Source organism: Dendrobates tinctorius, unplaced genomic scaffold (assembly GCF_039654945.1).
Source record: "Dendrobates tinctorius isolate UK_male_01 unplaced genomic scaffold, ASM3965494v1 ptg000015l, whole genome shotgun sequence".
NCBI lineage: Eukaryota > Metazoa > Chordata > Amphibia > Anura > Dendrobatidae > Dendrobates > Dendrobates tinctorius.
The window spans coordinates 19,583,434-19,603,119 of record NW_027361683.1 but is presented as its reverse complement, the minus strand read 5'-3'; the positions used below and the strand labels follow the sequence as shown (position 1 = coordinate 19,603,119).

Below are 19,686 nucleotides of genomic sequence, written 5' to 3'. Positions count from 1 at the left end.
TAGTAAGTGACACTTCATTCTTTTCCCCCTTACTCACGGTGCTCTCAGATTACATAGCATACACCTGCTGACAGATTGTCTTTAGAGTCCAAATAGATAGTATGACCAATTTCTTCTCTAGGATGGCCATCGTGCATGCCCTTATATTCTGTTACTGAGCATTGCTTTAGTAGTCTAAATATATTGACAGATACAGTAAAAAGCCCCTTATGAGCTTAATTGGCAACACATATGAGAACCTCTAAGTCCCATGCACAGCCAAAGGGCAGTTTGCAAAAATCATCAATGTCTACAGTGTTGTCTGTCACAGCTGATCATTGATTTCTGAGAACGTACTTCAGAATATACAACCAATATGGCTGCACTTTTTACTGCAGATTTTGCTGATGCGTCTGTGTAAAACAGCGACTGCTATAACTTGTGCTAGACGAGTATACAGTCATTTCAGATAGACATTACCTTCCCTATGATATTGTCTGGGAACACACTGAGATGAGGCCATTGCATATGCAGTATGGTTTAGAGACTGTAACTACGCTATATGTACATTTTTATCTTTTTCTGCCATCCGTGTAAGGAGGCATAGATTATCGATAGCTTGTATTACTGTATGCACATGTCACCCTATTTTTAGAAGTTTTCCACATCAGGATGTGACCCCACATAAATGCAGTTAATAATCATAATAATCTTTATATAGCGCCAACATATTCCACAGCGCTTTAGAGTTTAAGTCGCTTATTCCATTTCTTTACCCACTTAGTTTTTTAAGGTATTTAATGAAAACAATCTGTTGTAGAACGGCTATTACCCATGTGTCATCCCTTGAATCCGCTTGTTGTTATATATCTATATTTTTGTTTATTTTGTTTCACAGTGTACAGGCAATTTTAATCCTCTAGGAAACTTTCATCATTGTTGGAGTTTTTTTTATATATATATACTTTTTAAGGCATTATATTCCAGTTTGTGCTCTTTAAGAGAAACGATCTGAAGCAGAGGACAAAAAAAATATATATCGTGGTCTTAGAATTCAGACCCAATAACCTAATCAGATATAAAAGCACGTTCAATACTGCCGCTCTACTCAGTTCAGGATGGTACAGTGATAAAAAGCATAATCTCTTAAGATCCAGAGATAAGTTTAGGACGAGCATTGGTAAGTATGTTTTTAATTGCATTTAGTTAGGGTTCACGTGAATTTTCATTCTCATGTAAACCTAAAGCAGCAGTTCTACGTAGATTTTTAGATTGGAGCAAAATGAAAAGTGTATCTCAGCCTTTTGGTACCATGAGGAAGCCATACTGTTCAGCATCTGAAACCTGATTGTAAAATATGCTATACTGAGATTTGCACACTACTTGCGTCATATGTGAATCTGCAAGGCAAATCACTAGCAAAGTAGAACTGCTGCTTTCAATTCATGCACCATGAAACAATCTCCATGTGTGACCACTACTTCCAAGCCAGTTATATTTCATGGGGAGTTATCTGCTAGCAGTAGTTTTTAATGTTTCACCACATGTGTTTTTCAGCCATATGCCTATGTTGTTCCCTGGGGGGCCATAAATATCACCAAGAGTATAAGTACACCTGATACTTTTAAGGCTTTGTTCCTGCTTTTTTTTTATTTTAGTTTCTTGCCCTAATTTTTTAAGGAGTCTTTTTGATGTTCCTGCATTGCGTATAAGACATCTGTTTCTAGTGTGCTCATTAGGTGGTTCTACATGTAGTCATTTTCTCTGCTTTCTAAAGGTTCATGGAGGAGCAGAAAAATAAGGCCTCAGAGCTGGAGAAAGAGAATGGAAAGGAAAAGCTGTCTAATTTGGAGAAAATGAAGGATCGTAGCAGCCCTACTGATTTTGCTATGAATGAGTTAGAGAGGGCTTATAAAAAGAGCATATCCCCAAAACGCTATAAAATGCGAGAGGACTTGGAGAAATTGAAATTGTCTGAATTGCGATATGCAAAAGAGGATGCAGACCAAGAGAAAAAAGGACGAGGAAGGAAAGATTCCGATAGTGATTCCAAGAGTCAAGATGCATATGATCCAGCTAAATGGGAAGAATTGTCTTTTGCAACAAGCACCAAGGAAAAACGCAAAAAATCTGTGGATATGGAGGAGGAACTTTATGCTGAAAAATCCAAGAAAGAGGAGAAGACCTCCAAGTCCAGCCATAAAGGGTTCCTGCCCGAAAAAAATTTCAGAGTAACCAGTTTCAAGGCATCAAAGGAGAGGAGTGAGTCTCCCCCATCTAGGAAATCCTCAGAGAGCAGGGAGAAGCTATTATCCAAGGAGGACATGCCTTTCTCCAAATCTAATTTCTCTGTTAGCCGAGAGATGGGTCCTAGTGTGCGCTTGGATTCATTTGACGAGGATCTTGCACGGTAAGTTAATCTGGTCTCCTTTCCCTCACTAACCAATCTCAAAATGACTGTCAATTTTCCAAAGTAGTTGAAGAAGTAAATTTGACATTGTGATTACCGTAGTTGTTATGGGAGAGGCCAAATTTTATGTTAAGGTTAATGTCCTTTATTGTGTCTTAGCAAATGGCCTTCAAAGGATTATTTGTTTTTGGGCAGTGCCTTTATAAAGTGGAAATGAGTTGAGTCTAGCAGGATTACTGAGTTTATTGATCTATGCACAGATGCGAAAACACACACACACACACACACACACACACACACACCCCCCCCCTCTGGCAAAAATTAAGAGACCACTGCACAGTTTCATAAAAATCAGCTTCTCTTCTGACAGCCATTCCATTCCAATGTCAGTTGAATTCCAACCAGAGTACACCTCATTCTACTTAATGTGCTTCTGATTAGGTGATCACCTGAACCAAATCTTATTTAACGAAGGAAAGTATAAAAACCCTGCTTGGTGTTCACAATCCTCTTGCAATAGGACAAGCTGGATGGCAAAACAAGTGCTAGTAATATCCCAAAAGTAATAGGAATAAAAAAAAATAACTTAACTATGCCAAAGGAGTTGAAAAGAAAAGTCTTGAGTGAGGAAACGAAGGGTTCAATTCTGGCTTTACTAGCAGAAGGATACGGAGAGCGTCATGTTGCCTCCATCCTTAAAATTTTTCAGATGGCGGTCCATTACAACAAGGTCAAGCAGCAGACATTGGGGACAACAAAGCTACAGACCGGCAGAGGACGTAAACGACTCTCCACTGACTGGGATGACGGTCATCTTATTTGAATGTCACTTAGCAACCGCAGGATGACATAAAGTCAGCTGCAAAAGGAGTGGCAAATGGCAGCTGGGGTGAAGTGCACGGCAAGAACAGTTCATAACAGGTTCCTAGAGGCAGGGCTCAAGTCATGTAATGCTAGAAAAAAAGCATTTCTTCAATGAGAAGCAAAGGAGAGCCAGGCTGAAGTTTGCCAAAGACCATAAGGATTGGACCATAGAGGACTGGAGTAAGGTAATCTTCTCCGATGCGTCTAATATTCAGCTTTGCCCAACACCTGGTCGTCTAATGGTGAGACGGAGACCTAGAGAGGCGTACAAGCCACAGTGTCTTGCACTCACTGTGTAATTTGGTGATGATCTGGGGATGCTTCAGCAAGGCTAGAATTGGGCAGGTTAATCTTTGCGAAGGACGTATGAATCAAGCCGCATACAAGGTTATCCTGGAAAAACAGTTGATTCCTTCTGCTCAGGCAATGCTCCCCAACTCTGAGGACTGGTTATTCCAGCAGGACAATGCGCCATGCCACACAGCTAGGTCAATCAATGTGTGGATGAAGGACCTCCACATCAAATCCCTGTCATGGCCAGCCCAATCTGAACCCCATTGAAAACCTCTGGAATGTACTCAAGAGGATGATGGATAGTCAGAAGCTATCAAACACAGAAGAACTGCTAAAATCTTTGTACCAGGAGTGGCATAAGGTCACCCAAAAGTAGTGTGAAAGACTGGTGGAAAGCATGCCAAGACGCATGAAAGCTGTGATTAAAAATCATGGTTGTTCCACAAAATATTGATTTCTGAACTCCGGAGTTAAAACATTAGTATTGTTGTTTCTAAATGATTATGAACTTGTTTTCTTAGCATTATTTGATGTCTGCAAGCAATGCATTTTTTTTTACCATTTCTTATTTTCTGAAAATACTGTAGCTACAAAATTTAGTGCTTGGAAATTCGAAGACATGTTGTCAGTAGTTTATAGAATAAAAGAGCAATTTACATTTTACTCAAAAATATACCTATAAAGAGAAAAATCAGACAAACTGAAAATTTTGCAGTGGTCTCTTAATTCTTTACCAGAGCTGTGTATATATGTATATGTGTGTGTGTGCTGGATAGCCCCGCGTTGCCTGGGCGTAGTAACCAACTGTGGTTAGTTTTATAACAAATTATAATGATCATATTGCACATAAAAACCGTGTATCTAATCCTATCCTGTGTGATACTGTCTGCTGAGCTGTGTATCTAATCCTATCCTGTGAGATACTGACTGCTGAGCCATGTGTCTAATCCTCTCCTGTGTGATACTGACTGCTGAGCTGTGTATCTAATCCCTATCCTGTGTGATACTGACTGCTGAGCCGTGTATCTAATCCTATCCTGTGTGATACTGGGCTCCCCCTGCAGTCTGTGTCATAGGGTGGTCTGTGTTGGCACAGTAATATATTGTGTTATTTCCAGCTTTACAGAAGGACAATAACACCATAGAAATGATAAGAATAATAGGCCTCAGTTACCACAACTGTCTACAAAGAAAACTGTTGCTGATAGCAACCAATCACAGCTCATTTTTCATCTTTTAAACAGCTCTGGGACAGCGTGGCGAGTTTTGAGTGGTGACTTTTGTGTTTCGCCTTTTATGTGGCGAGGTTGGTGTATGTGTGGTGAAATGTGTGCTGAGGGTGGTATATGTTTTGAAGCACGTGGTAGTGTGTGGCGCATTTTGTGTGTGTTCTCATATCCCCGTGTATGGTGAGTATCCCATGTCAGGGCCCCACCTTAGCAACTGTACGGTATATACTCTTTGGCGCCATCGCTCTCATTCTTTAAGTCCCCCTTGTTCACATCTGGCAGCTGTCAATTTGCCTCCAACACTTTTCCTTTCACTTTTTCCCCATTATGTAGATAGGGGCAAAATTGTTTGATGAATTGGAAAACGCGGGGTTAAAATTTTGCCTCACAACATAGCCTATGACGCTCTCGGGGTCCAGACGTGTGACTGTGCCAAATTTTGTGGCTGTAGCTGCAACAGTGCGGATGCCAATCCCGGATACACACATGCCCACATTGAGCTTTATATATATTAGATATATACATACATACATACATACATACACTACTGATACAAGATTAAGTAATACCAACTTTCCTGTCAAGGTGTAACAGACAACACAGATGAGTGCGTTCATTAGTGGAAAATATTTTTATGTTCTTTTCATTTCCCCTTTTTTCAATTACAGTCCAAGTGGAGTAATGGCTCATGAGCGGAAACTGTCTCGGGACCTTGTTCACAGCAACAAGAAAGAACAAGAGTTCAAGTCCATCTTCCAACACATCCAATCTGCACAGCCTCAGCGCAGCCCATCTGAGCTGTTTGCTCAACACATTGTGACCATTGTGCACCATGTTAAAGGTAGATTAACTGGAAGAGATGTAATGTTTCCATGCAACAAGGTATACCATTTTAATGCAGCCTCTTTGTGTCTGCTCCCCTTTCCACTTGACAAGGTACAAGTCAACTTATTTTGTTTTTAGCGGACAACCCCTTTTATCACTTTTTCAAAGGATATGTAGCAACTTGTTGATGTGTGGGGTCTTCACACAGAGACCTGCACCGATTGTCAGATATAGGTTTCTTTTATCACAAATTTAAATCAATCTGCTTTGATCTAGTTTACGATTCTGGGGGGGTGAATAAAATCTAACTTCACATATTGTGTACATCAAACACACCATAGTTGAGATAATGCATAGCTCAATCTTCTCTGCCCCTCCAGCTTATTGTGGCAGTTTCCCTTTAACGACTGGATGCTTGTCTACCATTATTCAACAGAGCACCATTTTGGTCCCTCAACAATGACACTGAGTGAACGTTTTGCTTCTTATTTAAAGAAGACAAAAGAACAGGAACCATCAAAAAGTCGGAAGAGTCCAGAGATTCATAGGTACCATTTATTCCTTTGAGTTTCCCATGTTCCACCATTTACCTGCATTGATTTCCCTCTTTTTCAGTAGGTTGTCAAGTTCACCATCTCTTACCTGATATATCTTTTTACATTTCGTACAGGAGAATTGACATTTCTCCTAGTGCTTTCAGAAAACATGGGATTGCGCATGAGGAAGGCAAACAAACGAAAGAAGGAAGCCACAAGGTAAAGACTTTTGTCTATTTTTATGATATTGACGTAAAATAAAAAGCCTGCAATCTACTAGGTATTTTCTATCTTTAAGAAATGCTTCTGCCTTGCTCTCTACTTAAGTTTGTGTTTTTCTTTTAAGGATGTGAAATATGTCTAAAAAATGAACTGCAAAGTGTTAAATGTTTAATAAATCAAAATCTATATATCAACAACCTTTGTGAAGTGGTTTAGGATATGGTAAAAATGAAATCACTCCAAGGTCTATTGTGGTTGAACTTGAAAGACAGAGGAATTTTGGAACCAAAATCTCCAGTGATGAGCAAATGACCCTAATGTATTTTTGGGTTCTGCTTGTAAGTATTTCACTCTATTGTATCCCAGACACCTTTTGTTCATAACAGCTGGTTGCATGCCCTGAACAGTGGAAATTGCACCCACCCATTGGTATAATCCTGGTGACTTTCCTTCAAATGAACTGTGTTGCTGTGACCATGACCGTATATTACGCCTGCTTAGGACTTGTACAATGAGAATTTATGGAGGAGAGACACAAAAGATTGCCTACTTTAACCAAAATGTCAGCATTAAATGAAAGAAAACCGCACATTGCTAATGACATCTACGTTCTGTTAGTATAAAAGGTAAAGAAAATGTACAAATTTAAAGCATCATGTGATTGTCCTGTTTTCTTATTCTAAAAGGAATTTGTGATCGGAAATTACCTGTTGTCTTGTTTGTTAAATGTTTGTTTTTTTAATTTTATATATATTTTTTAAGTGTGTACATAAAATGTGCCTGAACACTGAAATTATGCAGTTTTTACACTAGCCACTGAGCCTACTATTAAACTGACAACTTCCTAGTCTAAAGATCACTTCTCTGCAGCAATTTGATAATCATTACAGCATGGAGTACAATAGCAGGTAGTGCTTCAGTTATAAAGTTTAAGCCTGAGAACTCTGGGTCTGCCATTGACAACAGGTGATGAACGCAGCTCACCTCCTCTCCCTGCCTGCATATGATGGCACAGGGCCCCAACATTTTACCATACGATTGTGTGATTTAGTAATTCATGCAAAATGTTTTTTGCCACGTAAAGAAAATTGTATCTGAATATAAAAGCACAGTGGGATTCGGTATATAGTGCTCCAGACTAAAATATTTAATGGACAGCTTTTTGTTTTTAAAGTGAAAGTTTAAGGAGCCAAATGCATTATTTGTCTCCAGATTTTAGCACTTGAAGAAATGATGAAAAATACTTCAGTGTGGAATGTTTTAGCTGCCACTGCCCTGATTTTGTGATTTGGCCCATCCATTGTTGTTTTGGAAAGGAAGCTGATTTTTCTAATTGTAATATAGACGTGTACCGGGGCTAGATGCCACATGCGGATCAAGTCGGTTACAACCATTTTGGTTAAATCTGGAGCACTAGTATAGAGAGACAGTCAGATTGTGATTATATATGTGGTCAGTGTCCTGTTGTGAGGCAGAAATGTATAAAGAGACAAAGATAATGACTTGGAGGTTTTCCACTACTTAACTCCTTTTCATTTTGCCTAACTCTTCCTAACACTTTTCTAATACACTTTTATTACATTCCCTGCTCCTGTAAGCTCACCTCTCTGTGGGTAATATATCCTTCTGTTTTGATTTTTGCTTTGCTACTTCCGGTCTGGGGACCAGAATCAGACGAACCGAGCAGGGCACTACACTGGGGTGGAAAGGGGCTATGTCTCTGAGTGACATCAGTCTGAACACGCGTGCTCAGATCAAACTTCACTCTCCTCTCTGTTTGAATCCTGTTTTGACGTGCCATCCGTTCAGCTGTCAAGCCCTACAATGTGCTTCTTATTAGAAACTATATCACAGGGCTTGTCAGCTGAAGACACAGCACTTCAAAGCATCCTCAGACATTCGGCACCACACATGACCAAAGCTCACATCAGGCTTCACTCTCCCCTGCCTGAATGCTGTTTTGAAGTGCTCATTCCTTCAGCGGACAAGCCGTGATATATTTTCTAATAACCAGCAGCACATCGCAGGGCTTGTCAGCTGAATGGATGGCACTTCAAAGCAGGATTCAAGCAGAGAGGAGAGTGAAGTCTGTTCTGAGTAAGCGGGCTCAATGCTGTCACTCACCGAGTCGTTGCCCCACCAATGACTTATCCTGCTCTCTTCAACCGATTCCGGTCCCCAAATCGGAAGTAGCAGAGCCAGAATCAAAACGGAAGGATTTATAAACCTCAGAGAGATGAGCTTACAGGAGCACAGAAGGTAGTGAAAGTGTATTAAGAAAGTGTTTTTTATGAAGAGTTAAAACAAGTGAAAAAGGGTTATATTAGTAGAATAAAGCCTCTTTAAGTCCTTACCTGATGGTTGCCATGGTTATGGGCACTAACTTAGTAGATGCCCTGTTCCAGTACACTACAGTATCAGATGGGCCATACTTGTAGTTCTCTGGATCTTCGCTGAGCAGTCTGGTACATGCAGCAGGCAGAAGCAGTGGCTAGTGAAATCTTATATATCCCCACAGTGCAAAACGTGCAGTCGCTCTGTGGCTTTCATCCCTAGTGGGTATGTCAGTAAGAGGCTTCTTCTGCCCGTTATACTCTCTAGTACTATTGTCCGTTATGCCAAATGCTAGTGTGGTGCTAGCCTACCCATGCAGTCATGACCAGAAGTTTTGAGTTTAGCACAGGAAATGGTTTTCACAAAGTTTGCTGCTTCACTGTTTTTTCTTTTAGTTAGATATTTCTATGGTTACTGAAGTACAAGTATAAACATCTCATAAGTTTTTAAACTTTTTATTGACAAATACATCAGGTTTATGCAAAGATTCAATACTTAGTGTTGACCTTTATTTTTCAAAATGTCTCTAATTTTCCCTTTCAGTTGGACATCGGTTTTTGGGCCACATTCTGACTGATGGCAACCCATTATTGCCTTATCAGTGTGTGGAATTTATCTCAATTTTTGTAGATTGACCATATGTTCCCAGTGGGATTGAGATCCGTTGAGTTTTCTGGCCATGGACCAAAACTCTCAATGTTTTGTTCGCTGAGCCTCTTAGTTACCAATTTTGCCTTGTGGCATAGTGCTCCATCATGCTAGACTGGAAGGAAACATTGTTTATCATCAAATTGATCCTCGATTGCTTGGGGAAATTGTTCTTATCATGGAGAATGTTTAGATATCATTCTCTTTTCGAGGGGCCATGTTCTTAGGCAAAAATGTGAACCCCACTCCCCTGGATGAAAAGTAAAGGTACTGTCACACTTAGCGATGTACCAGCAATCCCGACCAGCGATATGACGCGGTCAGGATCGCTGGTACATCGCTAAGTGGTCGCTAGTGAGCTGCCACACAGGCAGATCTCACCAGCGACATCGCTGGGGACGGGGATCGCTACTTACCTGTCACACCAGGCGATCCTGCGTCCTCCCGCCCGGCTCCACGCGTCGCTCGTCCTCACAGCAAGAAGCGCAGCAGGAAGCTGACGACGAGAAACAGTCCTGAACGTTCTCGCGCGATCGGCGATAACCAGCAGGGGAGCCTGTCGTAGGTAAGTATCACACACAGAGATATCGCTAGCAATATCGCTGCTACGTCACTAGTTATAGCGATATTGCTAGCGATATCTCTTAGTGTGACATACCCTTAATTCTAGACATGATTGATCTCAGGATGCTTTGCTGTTTGCACAACACAGCACTTGTGGTAATGCTTACCCTTTTCTTCTCCGTACAATCATTCTTTTAGAGGTCTTAAACGGTCTCAAGGGGGCTCCATCAGAGAAAATAACTTGTGAGGAAGAACAGGGTTGGACTGCTTAGGACTGGGGTAAAATTATTTACAAGAAAGTCCGGATTTGGCCCTGAAGCTGATATTCAGCATGCCCGGGTGAATTACAGAAGTCCTAAGAAATGGTGGACAACACTGAAAATATTGAGTCTTTGTAAACATTAGATGCTTATTGTACTTCAGTAACCATAAAAATGTCTGACTAAAGGATATAAAAACACTGAAGCAGCTGACTTTGTGAAAAACAAACATTTGTCAGGAAAAACTTTTTGCCACGTTTGTGCTCTACTGCACATGGGAAACTTAAGGCTATGTGCACACGTTGCGGATTCTGCGTTTCCGCAGCGGTTTTGGCCCTGCGGAAATGCAGCAGTTCCTCAGACATGGTACAGTACCATGTTAGCCTATGGCATTTCAAATCCGCTGTGCTCGCGCTGCATTTTTTTTCCGCGCGGTTTTGCTGCAGTTTACAAACCGCAGCATGTCAATTGTTTGGGCGGATTCCGCAGCGGTCTCACACCTTTAACATAGTAGAGGTGTGAAACCACAGGCTAATCCGCAGGTCACTTTACCTGCGGTTTTACCTGCGGATCCGCGCGGAACAGCGCGGAAAAAACCGCGGGGGATCCGCAGCATGTGCACATAGCCTAAAGGGTCCACTCTGCACTTTTTGACAACTAGGCTTAGCAGTGGATGGCTCTTGTGTTATGGTAACATAAGCGGAAATATGTCACTGTTTTGCAAATCTGTCACGTGATTTTTTTGGTCTCTTGGAACCCTATCATAAAGATTGTCAAAAATGAAATATCAATACATTTGCTTTAAAATGTAAATAGCTAGACCTTGCATGATAGCTTTATTTGCGGTAAGTAAAATAGAGCTAGATATATTTCATTAAGAGAATATTGATGTAAGCTACATATTTTTTCTTTGTGTGTGCTAAAGTCGGCCATGGCGAATCGAGTGTCTGATTATTTCAGTGGTGATCCCTTATTTCCCCAAGACTCATGACATTGTGGCCAGCTTTAGGGTATGTGCACACGTTGTGGATTTGCTGCAGATGTGCAAGTAATTTACAGTACAATGTTATTCTATGGGGGGAAAAAATTTGCTGTGCACATGCTGCGGAAAAATCAGCGCGGAAACGCAGCGGGTTGTTTTTTTTTGTTTTTTTTTTGGAGCATGTCAATTCTTTGTGTGGATTTTTATTCCCATTCCATTATAGGAATCCGCAGGTGTTAAAACGCAGGCTAAATTCACAAGAAATTAGCAGGAAATCCACATAAAAAAAAATGTAAATTTTGACCTGCGTATCCTGCCAAGAGATGCAGATTCCGCGCAGAAAATTCTGCACAGCAATCCGCAACGCGTGCACATACCCTTACTCTTAGAAAATATTTGCATTAGACCAGTTTTCAAAAACATGCTTAAAACTGATATTTTCTTCATCCTCTGCAAAAAGATAACAAAAGTTTTAATTAAAAAAATAAATAAATTTTAACGTATTCTTAGTTTTTCTTCTTGGCTGAATACATGATAAGGAAGTGTAGGGTCACACCTGGCTCTCTTTTTAGCCACTTCTGAGTAAAAATGGCCTATCTAAGTTTCCAAAGTCTATATTTACATAATGAAGTTTCGTTAGTTATTTCATATGTGTTTTTTTGTTCTTTAAAAAAATAAGAAACTGAAACTACATGTCTTTTAAGAATTAAGTGTTCTTATGGTTTGTTTGTTTTTTTGGTGCAGAGTGGATAAAAATTGAGCAAAACGTAACCTCCAAACCACTTCTATTTTATTTGTGTATGTTGAGGTCACAGCATTTTTATGCTTTATAAAATTTCTGTTTTTAAATATTTCCATTGTTGTGTGGCCATGAATGCATTGCATTACAGTTGCATTAATGGTAACACCTATTATAAAATGTTAATTATTTGCAAAATAGCAGCACCTCCTGAATTTTTTAGTAACTAAAAAAAGCTAATGCTCATTGTAGCAAATGTGTAGTATTTAATGATCTTGTTTGTACAATTGATTCATCCTCCTGTTGCTAGAAAACTATGAAAGAAAAAAAAATTACTTAGTGTAACTTTTTCTTATGTTACCATAGGGAGAGGGAAAATACAGAGAGGAGCCCTCAGATCTGCGGCAGGACATTGAACGCCGCAAAAAACATAAGGACAAGCGTGACCATTCCCGTGATTCTGGGGATTCCAGAGATTCGAGTCGTTCCAGGGAGAGGTCACCTGAGAAACCAGAGAAGTCCAGGAAGTCCTCCAAAAAGCACAAGTACATAGTGAATTAGTTACTGTTTCACACTTTAGACACTGTTAACCACTATTAACTTCAGTATTGAACATCAAATATAATGGTACTAGAGTTGTTTTCTAATATATGATCAGTTTTTCACTGGAAATATAATGGGAGGAAAGTATCTTAAACCCCTTCCTGACATGACTAATTTCTTTGTTTTTCTTCTTCTTTTTCTAAGAGCATAAGTTTTTTATCCAGAGGGGTCGCATAAGAGCCGTGACTGTTGTGGAGGGCTGAAATTCATTCTGCTCAATATTAACATACAGAATTATAATTATTTTATATTGATATTGTATCACTTAGTACTGAGCAGAATGAAGTATGCTGACATCCCTCCTATATACCATGTGCATCCAAACGCAGCCCCTTATATATACAGTATGAGCTCCCACGCAGCCCCCATATGCCATTAGCTCACACCCCTATATACTATGTGTCCACACACAGCCCCTCTATACAAAGTATGAGCCTCCGCATAACCTCCTGTATACAGTGTTAGTCACCATAGCCCCTTGTATACAGGATGAGCCCCTACATAGCCTCTTTATATGTAGTGAGACACCCACATAACCCCTATATACAGTATATAGCCTCCTCCTATATACTGTGAGCCCACATAGTCACTCTATATACAGTGTGCACCCTCTTTGTACATGCAAGCATCCCATATACAGATGGGAAAAAAAAACACATACCTCGCTCGTGTTCCTCCTGCGCTCTACCCTTGTCTCTGGTGCTCTGACTCCGTACAGCAGACACGATATAATTGACACGTCTGCTGTCTCAGGGAGAAGGCACCAACTGCTCAGTCCTCCACCAATGTATTCACCGCTATCTGCATCCCGAGAATACGGATAGCAGTGACAGTGGGTGAGGGCATAGTGCAGTCCATGGGCCACTGCTTTAAGTCCTTTGGCTGTCCTTGTACTTTTGAATGACCCCATTCATTCTACCACATACTGTAGTGAAAGATGGGAAAATTCCAAGTGTGGTGAAATTGCAAAAAAAACACGCGATCCTAACATTGTTTTTGGGAGTTGTTTTTTCAGCGTACACCGTGTTTTAAAAATTACCTGGCAATAGGAATCTTCACAGTGCGATTACGGTGATATCCTACTTGACCACTTTTTTATTTTAATGCTTTAAAAAAAAAAAGCATTTCTAGATGAGGGGGAAATTGCCACCATTTTCCAAGACCCATAAAGTTTTGATCAGCTTTTTATGGCTACATACACAGGTACTCTGTACCTTTATAGCGGATGCTGATAAGAGGTTAAAACTAGTTCTTACAATTATCACATAACTGTTCCAACAATTTGCAAAAACTGCTAAGTTATTATGGTGCAATAGAAACTATTTTTTTTTCTCTGTTCTGTAGGAAGCATAGAAAAGTGCGTGAGCGTTCCCGCTCTTCCTCCTCATCTTCACATTCCTCCCATTCTATGCGAGCAGCAGGAACAGATGAATTCCCTCCTGAAAATGAAGACAAAGATGAAAATTCAAACACAGAAAAGGCTCGTTTAGGAAACAAGGATTACCAAGGATCCAGTGACCGAGGAAGAGCTCGTGGAAGTTTTGTAAGCTACTGTTGTCTCTTCGGTAGCAAGGTTCTGAATTTGTAAATCAAACTGAATTTTAAAGAGCACTCATCCCTAATCTGGGGATGCTCTTTTTATTTAATAGTGTGCAGCCTCAGACTGGTGGTTTCATGTAATATAAGTTGGTGTCAAATGCGCTCATAAGTGCTCCAAATAGTCCCCAAAAGGGTCATGCTGTCTACCAGAGTTGAGCCTGAACTTCCAAGTTTTGGGACCCTGTCACACAAAGCGGCATTCCATAACAGTCTTCAGTCCTTCTCACAGTGAAAAAGTAAGATCTCTCTCCTAACTCAGCGCTTCCATATTCTGTTATTATGCTGTTACCATATAGTAACTGCTTAGTAAAGTATGCAGTGGAGCTGGATAGTAGAAAGGGTGAGATCTCACACTTTCACTGCGACAGTGGCCTCAGAGGTTTGTGGGATCTTGCTTTGCATTCTGGGATGCCACAGCCTGGAAGTCTAAGCCTTTAGTAGAAAGTTATACACTATAGGGAGACACCAGAAGTGGTTTTGACACTTGTATTTAATGAAATAATCCGTCTGAGACTGCCCAGACTTTTGCTAAATATGGAGTAATCCCAGTGTGGTGACGGAGACTCTTTAACCCCTTAACGACCAAGCCATTTTGTAGGTTAAAGACCAGGCCTTAATTTTGAAATCGGACGACTGTCAATTTATGTGGGTATAACTCTGGAACGCTTCAACGGATCCCGCTGATTCTGAGATTGTATTTTTGTGACATATTGTACTTCATGATAGTGGTAAAATTTCTTCGATATGTCTTGCGTTTATTTATGAAAAGAATGGAAATATGGCAAAAAAATTTAAATTTTGCAGTTTTCAAACTTTTAATTTTTATGCTCTTAAATCAGAGAGATATGTCACAAATAGTTAATAAATAACATTTCCCACATGTCTACTTTACATCAGCACAATTTTGGAACCAAGATTTTTTTTTCTTAGGAAGTTATAAGGGTTAGAAGTTGATCAGTGATTTCTCATTTTTCCAACAAAATTTACAAAACCATTTCTATTAGGGACCACCTCACATTTGAAGTGAGTTTGGGGGGTCAATATAACAGAAAATTCCCAAAAATGACACCATTCTAAAAACTGCACCCCTCAATGTGTTGAAAACCACATTCAAGAAGTTTATTAACCATTTAGGTACTTCACAAGAATTGAAGCAATGTGGAAGGAAAAAATTAACATTTAACTTTTTTTCCCAAAAATTTTTATTTGGACACAATTTTTTTTATTTTGTCAAGGGTATCAGGGAAAAAATGAACCACAATATTTGTTGTGCAATTTCTCCTGAGTACACCGATACCCCATGTGTGGAGGAAGACCAATCTTTAGGCGCACGGCAGGGCTCAGAAGGGAAGGAGCATCATTTGAGATTTTGAATGTCAAATTGGCTGGAATCGAGAACGGATGCCATGTCGCGTTTGGAGAGCCCCTGATGTACCTAAACAGTGGAAACCCCCCATAAGTGACCCCATTTTGGAAACTAGACCCCCCAAGGAACTTATCTAAATATGTATTGAGCACTTTGAACCCCCAAGGGTTTCACAGAAGGTTATAACGTAGAGCCGTGAAAATAAAAAAAATCTTTTTTTTTTTCCACAAAAATGATCTTTTTGCCCCCAAATTTTTATTTTCACAAGGATAACAGGAAAAATAGGACCCCAACAGTTGTGGTGCAATTTGTCATGAGTACGCTGATACCCCATATGTGGGGTGGATCCACTGTTTGGGCACATTGCAGAGCTCAGAAGGGAAGGAGCGCCGTTTTGGAATGCAGACTTTGATGGAATGTTCTACGGGCGTCATGTTGAGTTTGCAGAGCCCCTGATGTGCCAAAACAGTAGAAACCCCCCACAAGTGACCCCATTTTGGAAACTACACCCCCCAAGGAGCTTATCTAGATATGTGGTGAGAACTTTGAACCCCCAAGTGCTTCACAGACGTTTATAGCGCAGAGCTGTGAAAATTAAAAAATCATATTTTTTTCCACAAAAATGATCTTCAATGAGCTATAATTTTTCCATATTTCGGCCGACAGTCATGTGCTGGCTTGATTTTTGCGGGAAGAGCTGACGTTTTTATTGGTACCATTTTCGGGCACATAACGGTTTTTGATCGCTTTCTATTCTGATTTTTCTGTTCGTTTTTTGAATGAACAAAAACCAGCAATCTAGGAATGCTTTTTTTTTTTTTTTTTTTTTTTTTTTTTCCCCCCCTCCGTTCCGCATGTGGTAAAATTAGTATGGCAGCTTTATTCTTCGGGTCACTACGATTACAGCGATACCTCATTTATATCGTTTTTTTATGTTTTGGTGTTTTTTTACACAATAAAAACTTTTATAGAAAAAATATTTTTGCATCAATTTATTCTGCGAGCTATAACTTTTTTATTTTTTCGCTGATGATGCTGTATGGTGGCTCGTTTTTTGCGGGACAAGATGACGTTTTCAGCGGTACCATGTTTACTTATGTCCGTCTTTTTGATCGCATGTTATTGTACTTTTTCCAAGCGGTATGATGATACTGCTTGGAAAAAGTATAATTTGCTACTTTTTTGTGGTGTTTTTTTTTTTTTTTTGTTTTTTTTAAGGCGTTCACTGAAGGTGTTAACTAGGGTGACACTTTTATAGATGGGATTTTTATGGACGTGGTGATACCAAACGTGTATTTTTTTTGTTTATTTTATTTTTTTACATAATGTGTAATTTTTAGTGAATTTTTTAATCAGTTTTTTAATAATTTTTTTAACTTTTTTTTTAAAAAAAATGTTTTTTTTTACCTTGTCCCTTTATGGGACTTTCACTTTCGCTTTGACTTTAGGTATAATACATTGCAATGCTCCAGCATTGCAATGCATTATACCAATGCTAAAAGCTGGTGACACCTTGCTGTGAGCATGGTCTCACCAGCTTTCCGTAGATAAATGACCCGGAGGTTGTCATGATACCTCCGGATCATCATGGCACAGGTCGGGCCCCGCGATTACATCGCAGGGATGCCGATCTGAGGCAGAGGGAGCCCCCTTCCCTCTGCCTCCCCCTCTGAATGCTGCCATCACGCTTGATCAGAGCAGTGAGGGGGTTAACAGCCAGGAGCGGTGGGGGCTCCGCTCCTAGCTGTCAGTGCAGGACACTCAGCCACTGCAGCTGAGCTCCTACACTGATATAGGGCAGAGAGGCTCAAATTTCAGCCTCTCCTGTCCGATCACTGCTGTGTTTGGTCTGTCAGATTGACTGACCAATCACAGCGCTGTGGGTGCAGGGACCGAGTGCAAGGGTCCCTTCCCCCCTTGCTGTGCTTCTCAGCTGCCATAGACAGCTGTCGGCACTGAACTGAAACTGTGTGTTTACACGCAGTGACAGTTCAAAGGCAGGACGTGCAGAGTCCGTCATGGTGCGGGAAGTTACCTCCTGCAATGACGGACTCTGCACTTCCATAGACATTAAGGGGTTAACTGTGCCTTTAATGACTGCTGTTTTTTTCTTTTTGTTTGTTGTCCAAGTGGTTTTTGCAGTCACTTTTGTGACATTTTAACCATTTAGCAATTGTTTTTGCTTAACCCCTTGACGATATTATCCATACATTTACAGTGAGTGAGTGCACTGCTTGTATAGAGCGAGATTAGGAGATGAGCCCACTGCATATTGTGCCAGTGTCAGTTCATCTTCATTAGTGTATAAAAAAAAACACAATCAAGTACTCTGTACCTTATGGCTGTAATTTTTATTGTATTTCTGGTTTGAAAAAGGCCCTTTTAAGCCGAAGCGTTGCTTCAGTCTGCTACCTCAATTTTATTTCACCATGTGATTTTTAAGGATGGAATAAGGGTTAAGTTTTATCCCTATTTTCTCTGGTTCCTTGGAATCTTAGATTTGCCAGTGCCAGCTGTGTTACACACTAGGCTTCCCAAAGTAACTATTTCATTTTGGCTTAGATTAAGCTGTTCATACAAATAGATCTCTTAAATGCTCATGTCAAATGTGACAGCAGTGTTTCATAGGTCTCAAAACTTATGGTGGGGGAATACTGATGGTTTTCTATAGAAGCCTGGATGTCTGCCAAGTTGGTACTCATATCATCATGCTTAATAACAAACTTGGCATTGCTGTGTATATAATTGCACCCAACTAATACAGTATCAAAATATTTATCCCATATGGTGAATGCCAAAAAGAAAAAAAAAATCAAAATAGCAGCCAAATTATTTTTTTTATCACTTCCTCACCCCACAAAATGATTAACATCACAAAGTCTTATTGAACTCAAAAAATGGTGCCAGTAAAAGCTACAACACATCCCACAAAAAAAAGTCTTGTGCTATCAATCAGAAAATACACTGCTCATTATAGACTGTATTTCCAGTCTATAATGTGGTTTTTGGCCTTACAACTTTCTTCTTGTGTTACTTAAAGAGTTCAGACATACTTAATATGTACACTGCTCAAAAAAATAAAGGGAACGCTTAAACAAAAGAATATAACTCAAAGTAAATCAAACTTCTGTGAAATCAAACTGTCCACTTATGAAGCAACACTGACTGACAATTTCATATGCTGTTGTGCAAATGGAATAGACAACAGCTGTAAATTATTGGCAATTATCAAGACACCCTCAATAAAAGAGTGGTTCTGGAGGTGGGGACCACATCTCAGTACCAATGCTTTCTGGCTGATGTTTTGGTCACTTTTGAATGTTGGTTGTGCTTTCACACTCGTGGTAGCATGAGATGGACTCTACAACCCACACAAGTGGCTCAGGTAGTGCAGCTCATCCAGGATGGCACATCAATGCGAGCTGTGGCAAGAAGGTTTGCTGTGTCTGTCAGCGTAGTGTCCAGAGGCTGGAGGCGCTACCAGGAGACAGGCCAGGAGACGTGGAGGGGGCCGTAGGAGAGCAACAACCCAGCAGCAGGACCGCTACCTCCGCCTTTGTGCAAGGAGGAACAGGAGGAGCACTGCCAGAGCCCTGAAAAATGACCTCCAGCAGGCCACAAATGTGCATGTGTCTGTACAAAAGGTTAGAAAGCGACACCATGAGGATGGTCTGAGTGCCCGACGTCCACAGATGGGGGTTATGCTCACAGCGCAACACCGTGCTGGACGCTTGGCATTTGCCACGTAACACCAGAATTGGCAAATTCGCCACTGGCGCCCTATGCTCTTCACAGATGAAAGCAGGTTCACACTGAGCACATGTGACAGACGTGACAGAGTCTGGAGATGCCATGGAGAGTGATCTGCTGCCTGCAACATCTTTCAGCATGACCGGTATGGCAGTGGGTCAGTAATGGTGTGGGGTGGCATTTCTTTGGAGAGCCGCACAGCCCTCAATGTGCTCGCGAGAGGTAGCCTGACTGCCATTAGGTACAGAGATGAGATCCTCAGACCCCTTGTGAGACCGTATGCTGGTGCGGTTGGCCCTGGGTTCCTCCTCATGTCAGACCTCATGTGGCTGGAGTGTGTCAGCAGTTCCTGCAAGATGAAGGCATTGAAGCTATGGACTGGCCCGACCGTTCCCCAGACCTGAATCCGATTGAGCACATCTGGCACATCATGTCTCGCTCCATCCACCAACGGCATGTTGCACCACAGACTGTCCAGGAGT

At 40.7% G+C, this 19,686-nt stretch overlaps 1 protein-coding gene across 5 annotated transcripts in view; it reads left to right on the top strand.

The window, feature by feature from the left end:
• THRAP3 (thyroid hormone receptor associated protein 3) overlaps positions 1-19,686 on the top strand; it is a 115,718-nt gene that overhangs the window by 93,086 nt on the left and 2,946 nt on the right. For all 5 annotated transcript variants that reach the window (XM_073562706.1, XM_073562700.1, XM_073562717.1 and 2 more), the window contains 6 exons: positions 1,757-2,389; positions 5,445-5,617; positions 6,038-6,149; positions 6,272-6,356; positions 12,253-12,431; positions 13,834-14,032. In XM_073562706.1, coding sequence (XP_073418807.1) covers positions 1,757-2,389; positions 5,445-5,617; positions 6,038-6,149; positions 6,272-6,356; positions 12,253-12,431; positions 13,834-14,032 — 1,381 coding nt within the window. The remainder of the gene's footprint in view (positions 1-1,756; positions 2,390-5,444; positions 5,618-6,037; positions 6,150-6,271; positions 6,357-12,252; positions 12,432-13,833; positions 14,033-19,686) is intronic.